Source organism: Nothoprocta perdicaria, unplaced genomic scaffold (genome assembly GCF_003342845.1).
Source record: "Nothoprocta perdicaria isolate Ctin4 unplaced genomic scaffold, notPer1 scaffold_480, whole genome shotgun sequence".
Taxonomy (NCBI): domain Eukaryota; kingdom Metazoa; phylum Chordata; class Aves; order Tinamiformes; family Tinamidae; genus Nothoprocta; species Nothoprocta perdicaria.
Window position 1 is genome coordinate 46,994 of NW_020455733.1, and position 11,090 is coordinate 58,083.

Below are 11,090 nucleotides of genomic sequence, written 5' to 3' on the forward strand. Positions count from 1 at the left end.
GTGGGCTGCGCCCCCTGCGCTCACCTGCAGGACGGCCTTGCCCTTGTCCTTGCTGCAGCTGCGGAGGGAAGGGCAGGGGCAGCGGCGGGCAGTGGGGGCTGCCCCGCGCGGCCCCCCCGGTGCCGGTGCCGGTTCCGGCCCATGGGGTCCCGGCCTGCGCTCACCTCTGCCGCTCCAGGCACAGCGAGACGTGCTCGTCGTAGCGGAAGTAGTGGGCGCGCGAGTGGTCGAAGGTGCTGTAGGGCAGCCCCATGGGGTCCCCCCCGACCGGGTCTGCGCAGCAGCGGGGTGGGGAGTCAGCATGCGCCCCCCAGCCTGGACAGGCTCAGAGCGGCCCCCTCCAGCCCCCCCCCGCCCCGCGCACCCTCGCTGCTGGGCTGCGTCACCCGGTCCAGGCCGCGGGACTGGTAGAACTCACGGATCCTCTTCTCCTCGCCTGCGGGCAGAGAGCGGGGTGAGGGACCCCTGGGACCCTGCCAGGGGCCTAGCGGGGTGATGGACCCCCCAAACCTCCCCGGGGCCGTCGCTGAACCCGCCTGCATCCTCCCTTGGGACATGGGAACCAGCCCCTCTCGGCACCCCCTGTCAGTCCCCACTTTTCCAAGGAGCCAACGATTCCATCACTGGATTTGTAGCGGCCGCTCCAAGTGTGGTCCCGGCTCTGGGGACGTTCCCGCGCAGCCGCTCCTGCCTCAGGCTCCGGTTCCAGGAATCAGAGCCCCACGGCAATCGGGGCCAGCGGGGGGGCTGCGCGGGGTAACGTCCCCTCCCTCGCCCAGCGGGGCCCCCGCCGCCCCCCCGGCCTCGGGAGCCGCGTCCCGCCAGGGCCACTCACTCTCCTGCAGGCCGGGCACCAGCTTGTAGACGATGTCCTGCATGACGCGGTCCAGCTTGAGGTTGAGCAGCGGCTGCGTCTCGTGGATCTTGGTGTTGCACATGGGGCAGTACTTGCTGGTCTGCAGGTACTTGACGATGCAGCTCTTGCAGACTGCGCGAGACGGGCGGTTGCGGCGGGTCCCGGGGTGCCGTCCCGCGCGCCGCGGCCGCCCCCGCGCGGCCACTCACACGTGTGCAGGCACTCGGTGATGGTGGTGGCGTCGATGAAGTAGCCGGCGCAGAGGCAGCACACGATGTGCTCGTTCAGCTCCTTCATCTTCACCTTCACCTCCTCCTGCGGGGCAGGCGCCGTCATGGCACCGGGGCCAGGGCAGCCCTAGGGCTGGGGGGCGTGGGGGGCCGTGGGGGGCCCCGCCGTGGGGCACGTGCAGGCAGGCACACAAGGGAGCCCCACACGTGTCACCGAGTGGAGCGAGGGCAGCCCCGCTGCGCCAAGCACCCATCCCCACACCTGTACGGGGCGCCTATGTCCCGTACGTACGTGTTGCACCCAGCCCACCCCCTGCACCTATACATTGCACCTGGTCCCATCCCATGTACCTGCACACTGCACTTATGCCTGGATCCCTTGCACCTACACATTGCACCTGGCCCTGAGCCCTGTACATGTGCATTGCACTTGGTCCCACAACACATACCTGTGCATTGCACCTATACATTGCACCTGGTCCCACCGCTGCACCTGTACATTGCACTTATGCCCTGCACCTATACATTGCCTCTATGCCTGGATCCCCTGCACCTATACATTGCACATGGACCCACTCCTATACATGGTACCTGGCCCTGCCCCACATACCTGTGTATTGCACCTCACCCCACCTCTGCACCTAGACATTGCACCTGGCCGCAAGCCCAGTACCTGTGCACTGCATCCACGCCGGGTTCCCCTGCACCTATACATTGCACCTGGCCCCAAGCCCTATACCTGCGCATTGCACCTATGCCCGGATCCCCTGGATTTGTGCTTTGCTCCCAGCCCCGCCCCCTCTTTTGGCACTGCCCCATCACACCTGTGCATGGCACCTATGCCCCGCCCCCTGCACATCACACCTGTGTCCACCCCGCCCCTGGCCCCGCCCACACGTAACCCTTTGCCCAACCTGGCCCCGCCCCCTACACCTGGCCCCGCCCCTCTCGACCCTGCCGGCTGCACGTGGCACCTCTCCTGGCCCCGCCCACCCATGGTTGGCCCCGCCCTCCCTCCGGCCACGCCCCCTGCCTCGCCCGCGCGGCACGGCGTGGCACGCGGAGGGGCGGGCTCGCGCATGCGCGCGGGAGAGCGCGCCACGGCGCCTGCGCGGCTCGCGCGCCCCCGAGCGGCGGGCGCCGGTGCCCTCTTCCGCCCACGCATGCGCGGCCGCCTGGCGCCGCCGGCGGGGCACGGCCGCTCACCTCGTTCCGCAGCGGGTCCATCTTGTAGACGGCCTGGAGCTGGTTCCGCAGCCGCATGGCGATCGCCATCGGGCCCCCCTGAGGAGGCGACGCCATCTTAGAACCTCCTCCGCCTCCACGCTCACTTCCGGGTTCGGGGCGGGGCCTGCCGCCGTCACCGCCCGCGACTACACCTCCCGGCGTGCCCCGCGGCCCAGGGCGCGGCGCATGCCGGGAGCGCGCAGGGGCCCCGCCCCCTGTCGGCCGCGGCGGGGAGCGCAGTCGTGGGGGGGGCCCCGTCCCATGGGGGCGCCCTGCGCCCGGGGATCACGTGATCTCCGCCCCCGCCCTTCCCACTCCCCTGGGTGTCGGGCGGGAGCCCCTCGGCGCGAGCCAATGGCGCTTAGCGCTCTCCTGACGGACAGCCGTCGCGGCCAATCGGAGCGGCCGCCGTCACGCGCTGCTCCGCCGCCAGGGGGCAGCCGAGCGCCGCGGGGAGCGGAGCCGGAGCCGGGGGGGGACACGACCTGGGTGCCACATGGGGGCGGGAGGGACACCCGAGTGCCCGGGCAGCCCGCGGGGGCTCCCCCCGACAGGGTCCCTCCCGCTGCCCCCCGGGGGGCCCTGCGGCTGGGGGCGCGTGCGGCACCCCCCGCCCCGCGTGGCCGGCACTGCCGCCGCTGCGGCCGTGCTGGGCGGGGACAGGGGGCGCAGGGCCGCTGGATACCGGGGGTGCCGGGTGGATGGGTGCCAGAACACAGGGGGTGCAGGGTGCATAGCTGGGGGGTGCTGGGTGCAGGATGGTGGGGGTGGATGGGGTGCAGGGTGCATAGGTGGGGTGCTGGGCGGCAGGAAGCATGGCTAGGGGTGCTGGGTGCAAGGGGTGCAGGGAGTTGGGGGTGCTGGGGGTGTAGGGTGCATGCCTGTGGTATAGGGGGCAGGGGGGCAGCGATGCAGGGCGGGTAGGAGTGCAGGGTGCATGGCTGGGAGGCAGGGGGTGCAGGATGCATGCTCGTGGTGCAGGGGACAAGGGTGCAGGGTGAGTAGGGGGGCAGGGTGGGTAGGGGTGCAGGGTGCTGGATGCAGGGTGCTGGGTGCAGGGTGCATGGCAGGGGTGCAGGGGTGCGGGCCGTACGGGGCCGGCGGGAGCCGGGCGGGCGGCGGCGCCGCATCCCAGCGCGGCGCTAATGGGGCGGCTGGCGCGGGGCTGCGGGGGGGCGGCGGCGCTAATGCGGAGCGGGCCGCGCAGGGCCCTAATGGCTCGTTACGGCCGCGATGATCGCTCCAATCCCCGGCAGCAAGTGCCGCCTGGGGAGCGCGCGGGGCCGCCCCCCCGGGCTGCGCGGATCGCGCCCCGACAGGAAGGGGCCGACCAGGGCCGGGAGCACAAGATGGAGGGAGGGAAGGAGAGAGCAGCTCCGCTCTCCGCCCCGCCCGCCGCATCTCCGCGGCCGCCCGAGCGCGCCCTCGGGGCTGCACGGAGCGGCGCGGGGCTGCACGGAGCGGCGCGGGGCTGCACGGAGCGGCGCGGGGCCGGGGCAGCCTGCGGGGGGACCGGCCGCTGCCAGACCCGGCAGCCACCCCCCAGCACCGGCTCCAGCGCTGGCACCGGCTCCGGCACTGACGGCACCTGCAGCAGCTGCCTCCTCCCCATCGGCTCCAATTCGGACACCCGCACCGGCTCTGACACGAACCAGCTCCAGCACCTGCCCTGGCTCCAGCAGCGGCTCCAACAGCAGCTCTGGCTCTGGCACATCTGGTGCTGCTGGACGGACCGAGCACGTGGGGCAGCCCAGGGGCTCCGCGGGGCTCTGCCCCCATCGGCGCCAAAGGAGCAGCCTGGCGCTTCGGAGCGGTGCTGGGCTCTGCTCCCACGGGCGGGCACACACCAGCAGAGAGGGGACCAGGGGGGACCCAGCCCCGTTCCCCAGCTCGGCTGCTCACGGCAGCCCCTCTGGGTGCTGCTCCGTCCACCTGAGCCCTGGTCCTGGGCATCTGCTCCTCCAGGTCAGCCCAGCTCGCCCAGGTGACGGGACCGGGGCAGCCGGGCGGCCGAGGCAGTCACTGGCTTGTGGCCCCCTGCATGGTGTGACCCTGGGCAGGATGTCGGGGCCCTGGCACCGGGGCAGCCTGTGCGAGGCCCGGCCGCGAGGGGGAGGCCCCCGTAACCCTCCCCGCCGAGGGCTGCCCGGCCCTGGCGCCGTGAGCGATGCGGGGGGCCGGGCGCCCGCCCGCGAGGCCGGCCCGTTTGAACCTGCCGGCAGCGGTTCCGGGGAGGGCGGCGCGGCCAGGGCCGGCGGGTCACAGCCCGGCCAGCGCGGCCCTGGGGCAGGCAGCATCGCTCACTGCCAGAGCCGCGCGGCGCCGTGGCCGGCACCAGCAGCACAGCCAGCGCCAGCGGTGACACCGAACCCAGTGCCCGGCACTGGTACTGAACCCAGTGCCCAGCAGTGGCACCGAACCCAGTGCCCAGCACTGGTACTGAACCCAGTGCCCAGCAGTGGCACCGAACCCAGTGCCCAGCACTGGTACTGAACCCAGTGCCCAGCAGTGGCACCGAACCCAGCACTAGCTGTGGTGCCGAACCCAGCGCCCAGCACTGGTACAAACCCAGCACTGCACCCAGCACCAAGACAGCAGTGCGCAGTGCCCGCCGCTCAGCAAGCACTGGGCACCAGCAGCACTGAGCTCTGGAGCTGTGGCGCGAACCATTGCTGGCGCTGCAGCAAGCACAGCGTGCACCTGCAGCCTGCCATGCACACTCTGCACCTGTGTGTTTGCACATCTGTGTTGCACACCCTGCACCTACATCCTTGCATGCTTGTCCCATGCACTCACCTTTGGGTACCTGCCGTGCACACACTGCACACACAGCCTCGCATGCCTGCTGTGCACAGCCTGCACCTACACCCTAGCATTGCTGGCCATGCCCGCCCTGTGCTCTCGCCCTTGGGTACCTGCCGTGCCCGCCCTGCACACTCAGCCTCCCCGCCCCAGCCGCTCCGCGGATGTCTCGGACAGGGTGCAGCCAGCGGATGCTCTGTTCACTCCAGGACAGGCACGAGTCTGCAGCGGGGCCGGGCCCTATCCCATCCCACACTCCAGTGCCGCTCCCGGAGTGCCCCACGTGCGTGGACCCGGCCATGCCGCATCCCCTGCCCACACGAGCAGCCGTGCACGGTGCCCACGCACCCCAGGTGCTCCCGCCTGCCCGCGGTACACGTGTTGCTCCCTCGTGCATGGGCACAGCCACAGCAATGACACCAAGCTCCCCATCCCCGCTCCCGCCCAGCCCGGCACAGCAGCACCGGGATCTGGGGGTGCTCCAGGGTCCCAGCCAGGGGGCAAGCGGCCCCAGGCCTGCCCGGGCTCGGATCCTGGCCCGGGAGCTGCGCAGGCAGCTCCATCTCCCATAAATAATTGATGCCCGGGCGGGCGCCAGCGCTTCTCAGCGCTGCGGGGCTGGGCAGGCCGGGGCTTTTAGCCGAGACCTGCTCAAATATTCAGCTCCATTTCCGCCGTGCGGCAGAGCGGGGCCTGGGCGGCTCCTTCTGGTAAGCGCCTGCGGCGGCTTTCCCGGCCCCGGCCCTGCGGTGCAGCCTGCCCCGTGCCGGGAGCCCGCGCTGAGGCCCAGCGCGCTCGTCACAGCAGCGGGGGCTGCGGGGGGTGCCCCTCGCTGCAGCCCCTGCTCGCGGGCAGCCGGGGCTGGCGGTTATGGACTGGACTCCCTGCCTAATGCACCTGATTGGATTTGCAGAATGCAATTAGCTGCCCTCGGCCTTTGATAACGAGGTTCTGAGCGACGGCTTCTGTCAGCGGCCCCGCGGCAGCCGAGGCCGCGGCTCCCGCCGGCACCACTGGGCCGGTGCAGCTCCCTGTCCCGTAGCCAAGCGCCCGCCGCGCATCTGCCCGGACAGAGCTGCCCGCGGCACCGGGAAAGGGTGGCCTCGGTGCCCGGCCAGGCCTGCCGTGCCCAGAGCCTGCGGTGCCGGCAGTCTGAACCGGGTGTCACCCTGAACCAGGGTCCCTTGGGCCCACAGGGCTCCCGGCCACCTCCCCGCACCCGGAGCTATGGGGGACACAGGCCAGGGCTCTGCAAGGGGCTCAAACTGCGCGTGCAGCGAGCGCCGCTCTGCACCCTGCAGACCCGACCTGCGTGGGGGCCTCTGCACCGGCTGCAGTCGCAGCTCGTGGCCGGTTCTCCTTGCTGCTCGTAGCCAGAGCCACGGCAGCCCCATGTCCCCAGCCCCGCGTCCCCAACCCCGCGTCCCCAGCCCCGCAGCTCCTCCCCTGCGCCTACCACCAGCCCAGCAGCCACCAGACACGGCGGCGCTGCTGACGTCTGCCCACGGCGTCACCGGCCGTCGGGCCCCGGGGAGCGGCCGTCGGGGCTGGACTCGCTGCTCTGCCGGGGATAGAGCAGCCTGCGCCAGCGGGCAGGGTGCACAGCAGGGCCTGCGTGTCCTGGCCTGGGTGCCTGCCTGCATCCTGCAGCCCTGCCTCCCCACACCCCTGCACCCAGCGCCCCTTCCTCCCCACCTCCCCGCACCCAGTGTCCCTTCTTCCCCACATCCCCACACCCGCTGCCCCTGCCTCCCCACATCCCTGCACGCACTGCCCCTGCCTCCCCACATCCCTGCAGCCCTTCATGCCCACATTCCCCATCCCCAAATATGTGCCTGCCCACATCCCCTTACCCCTGTCTCCCCTCATCCCCGCCCCCTTGCATCTCCAAATTCCTGCATGACAGATCCTTGCATCCCTGCATCCCCACACCCCTTCCTTCTGGCATCCCCTAATCCCTGCATGACCCCATCCCTCTAGGCCTGCATTGTCCAAACCACATCCCCGCATCCCACATCCCTACATCCCTGCGTCCCCTGTAGCCACATCCTTGCATGCCTGCAGCCCTGCATGCCCACACGCCCCTCATCCCGGCATCCCAGCCGCCGTTCCTGGGCTGTGCCCCGCAGCGCCGGCCGGGGCCGCTCCGGTGCAGCGCTCGGTGGCCGCTGCGCCCGCCGGCGGCCGCCCCGTCACCCCGCGCACCCTGCCCGGGTGCCAGCGCCCGCCCCGGGGCCGGCGGGTGCGGGGTACCGGGAGTGTTTCATGCAGTTAAGAAGTGTCTGATTGAGGCAGGAGGCGCCAGCAGCTCCCCCGGGAGCCGCAAGTCAAGGACTGGAGGACCAAATGCAGGCTAAAGTAATCCAATCTGGGCTGCCTTCATCTAATTAGCCCAGAATTAACCCAGCAGCCAGAGAGGAGCTGACTGTCCCTACAGTTTGCCAGCGGGTTTGGGGGGAAGTGGGAGGAAGAAGGGGACGTCCAGCAATAATGAGATTAGGGGGGGAGTGGGCGGGAGCGGCAGCCTCTCGCCGGGGCAGCGTGGGGCCCTGCGAGGCCGCGCGGAGCGGCCGGCACGCCGGGACGTCGGCGCACGGGGGACCGGGCCCCACAGCTGCTGCTGGCCAGGGGCACCGCGGCCCCGGCCCCGCAGGTCTGCTGCCCAGAGCCGGGCCTCGCTGCAGCCTCAAGCTCCAGTCATGCCGCAAGGCCAGAGGCCGATTCCCTGCCTGGAATCAGGGTGAAGCTCTGTGCGTCCTTGCCCCCGGCCTCCAGGTCAGGTGAGGAGCCCTGTGTGGTGCAGATGCTCTGCTCAGCGTGGGGTTGTGTCGCTTGCACCCACAGGGAGCCCTGGTCCCGCTTGGTGGCAGGAGCCCTTCCTGAGGACAGGGCACTATGAGTGTGGCCAGGGCGCCGCGGGCTCTGCATTGCCCCGCACTGTGTCCGTGCATCTGTCCGGTCCTCGGGGCATCCCAGCCCCGTTGCTCGTGGGGCGTTAGGGCGTCTCCTCCCTGGCACCAGCCCTCGGCTGCAGGGGCGCAGGGAGACACTGCAGCCTGGCCGTGGTTCCACGCGGGTCCCCGGCTGGACGGGCCCATGCAAGGGTGATCCCCAGCGCTGGGTGCAGGGTGCTGGGCAGCACGTGGGCTCCCCGTGTGCTCGCAGCTCTGAGGAGCTGCCCTCGTGCCGGGTGCTGCTCCAGTTTGGTGCCTGGCTGCGAGCGCAGCCAGTGCTTCCTGGCCCTGCGACTCTACCCTTGCCTGCCAGCCCAGGTTCTTGGGGTGCAGCGGGGGCCCCACGCCGCCCCCCTGAAGCAGGCAGCCTCGGCAGAGCCCCCCGGGCGCGGGCCAGCCCCAGAGCCTCGCGCCCGCCCTGCCCCTGTCACCCACCCGCCGATCCATCTCCCGGCTCCACGCAGCATTCCAGCCCTTGGGCACTTCCAAACATCTGCCTCCTCCTCCAGGTCTAATTAACCTGCGGGGCCGGGCCCTCCCCCCTGTGCAAGGCATTTCCTCCCAGACCCCCACGCTGGCCCAGGGCGGGCGCCATGGGGCTGGTCAGTGCCAGCCCCTGCACACGGAGCTGCTCTCTGCCGGCCCCGAGCCCCCAGGCCTGGCTGCGCCCCAAGCTGCCCCCATCCCGGAGCCTGGCTTCCCTCTGGCTGCTTCTGGGGCTGGAACAACCCGGCCTCCTCCCGGCTGGAGCTGTCTGGGCTCCTTGGGGCTGGGGCAACAGGCTCGGAGTCTCCCAGCACTCGCTCCACCAGGCCTGGAGCGAGAGGAGCTGGAAAACGGTTGGAGCTCCAGGTGGCCGGGCTGCTGGGAAGGGCAGGGCCCTGGACGAGGCAGCTGCACGGATGCTGTTGTGGGTCCTTGTGCCTTCCCCTGTTGCAGCGTGTGCTCCCACACTCCCGCTCGGGAGCATCTGAGCCTGACAAGGGGCCACAGGCATAGTCAACACAGTGGATATGTGGGGGCCGTGTGGAGCAGCTGTGCACCCAGCCTGGGTGTTGGGAGTGTGGGGGAGCACACATCGCTCAGAGAGCTGTGCTGCACCTGTGGGGCACGCTCTGCATTTGCACAAGTGCATCAGGTAGATGCAGCTGGCAAGCTCTGTGATGAGGTGGTGTGCACAGTGCACATGGGTCCACGTTGCCTGTGCAAGGTGTGTGTGCAGAGGTGTGGGTGTGCATGGCTGTGCTGCACACAGGCTGCATGCTGTTTGCATGTGGCTGTGCTAGGCAATGCATGTGCAACAGTGAGTGCACCCCATGTGCAAGTGCAGCCATGCAGTGCTGGGGCACGTGTGTGTGCATGCATGCAGGTGTGCATGCACATATGCATGTGCCTGCAGGTGTGAGTTTGTGCCTGCATGTGTACATGCTTGCATTTGTACATGATGTGTGTGTGTACACGGTATGATTATGTCCACAGCTGTGCAGCACCCTGCTTTTTGTGCATGTGCCTGTGTGTTTGTAGATGGGCTGTGCTAGAGGGGTGCAGCTCCTCTCACATGGGGATGCAGTCCCTCTCATATGGGATGAGTGTGTGCTCAGTGCAGGGTGGTGCTGTTGCCCAAGTCCCTGTAGCGCCTCCAGCACGAGGCCGGCCAGCGGGGTCCCACGAACCCGGTGCTGGCCGCGTGCCCGCGGCCCCGGGGCGGGCAGGTGCCCGGGGGCAGCAGCTGCGGCTCGGGTGCCGTGGTGATTTACAGGCACAGGCCCCGGTAATGTCATTTGCCCCAGACCAGTGGCGCCAGGGCGGCCGGGCGGCCACCGCCCCCGCCGGCCCCTGCCCGGAGATGTGACCTCGCCGCCCTTGCCCTGAACCGCCGCCGGCCCCGGGCCCCGGGAGCCCGGGAGCCCGGGACCGACCCCTGCGGAGGGCACCGCACGGGCACGCGGGGGCCGGACCCGCCGCCCTGCGCCTAGTCCCCACACTCTGGACGCGCCACTCGCGACAGTCGTCGTCGGTGCCGGGAGCCCGATCCGCCCTCCCTTGCCCTCCGTAACTACGGCCGCTCGGGGACCCGGTCGGAGCGGCGTCGCCGGGGCAGAGCCCTCACGAACCGGAACCGACGGACCCCGCATGCCCCAGGACTGCAGCGTCCGTGGAACCGGCCTCGCTCCGCCGCGCAGCCCGGTAAGAGCAGCGGGAGGGCCCGGGGCTCCAGTAATGTCGGTCAGGGGGGACTGCGGAGCTTGTCCTTGGCAGCGGCCGAACCGGGGGGACCGGAGAGAAGCGTAGTCTGCGCCCGCGGGGACAGTGGTCAAAAGCAACAGCAGTGCGAGCCGCCGGGAACGGCGGATCGGGGGAACCGGGACTGTGTCGGGGTCGCGGTTCCGTGCTCGCAGGAGAGGCAGATCCCGGCGGTTGCGGTCCATTTGCCCCATGAACCGCGGACCGGGGCAGGGCGGAGCCCGAGCGCTCCGGTAACGACGTCTGCGGGGAGCCGAGCCTGCGTCTGCGGCAGAGACGGACGCGATCCCACTACGAGCGCCGGGAAGGGCAGAGCGGGGCCGCTCCCTCGGTCGGATAACGGCGGAGAGGAGCGGGATTCATGGCATCGGAGCCGTCGCCGCTTCGCCGGCCAGGAGCGACGGGGCAGCTCCGTGTCCGGCCGGCGAGCGGCGGCTCCGGGCGCGTCGCTGCGGCTCCGCTCTGCGCGCCGAGCGCCCCGACGACGGCAACTTACGGCAGGCGGCACCGCCGCCTCGCCCGGCCCGCCCCCGCACCGGCCCAGCTCCGGTCCCGGCCGGACTCGGCCGCTTTATCGGCTCCGGTCCGCGCCGCTTTACGGCTGTTCCGAGCGCAGGGGCGCGATCAGCCGCTCCCGAGGCGGCGGCGGCCCGCGGCGGTGGCCTCGGCTCTCCGCAGGCTGGAGGGCGGCGGAGCCCCGGGCCGGGCGGCGCCCCTGGAGCGGCGGCGGAGCCGCTTCAAGGGAGCCCAGCTCCCCTGCGGCCCGAGCCGAGCGCC

The 11,090-nt window shown here is 70.9% G+C and overlaps 1 protein-coding gene across 1 annotated transcript in view; it reads right to left on the bottom strand.

Annotated features, from left to right (window-relative positions):
- PCGF1 (polycomb group ring finger 1) overlaps positions 1 to 2,388 on the bottom strand; it is a 4,592-nt gene extending 2,204 nt beyond the window's left edge. Inside the window, exons 1-6 of the mRNA XM_026047171.1 lie at positions 2,293 to 2,388; positions 1,066 to 1,171; positions 836 to 988; positions 365 to 436; positions 165 to 273; positions 25 to 58 (exon numbers count right to left, since the gene is read on the bottom strand). Of these exons, the coding sequence (XP_025902956.1) occupies positions 25 to 58; positions 165 to 273; positions 365 to 436; positions 836 to 988; positions 1,066 to 1,171; positions 2,293 to 2,388 (570 nt within the window). The remainder of the gene's footprint in view (positions 1 to 24; positions 59 to 164; positions 274 to 364; positions 437 to 835; positions 989 to 1,065; positions 1,172 to 2,292) is intronic.
- Between the last annotated feature and the right edge of the window lie 8,702 nt (positions 2,389 to 11,090).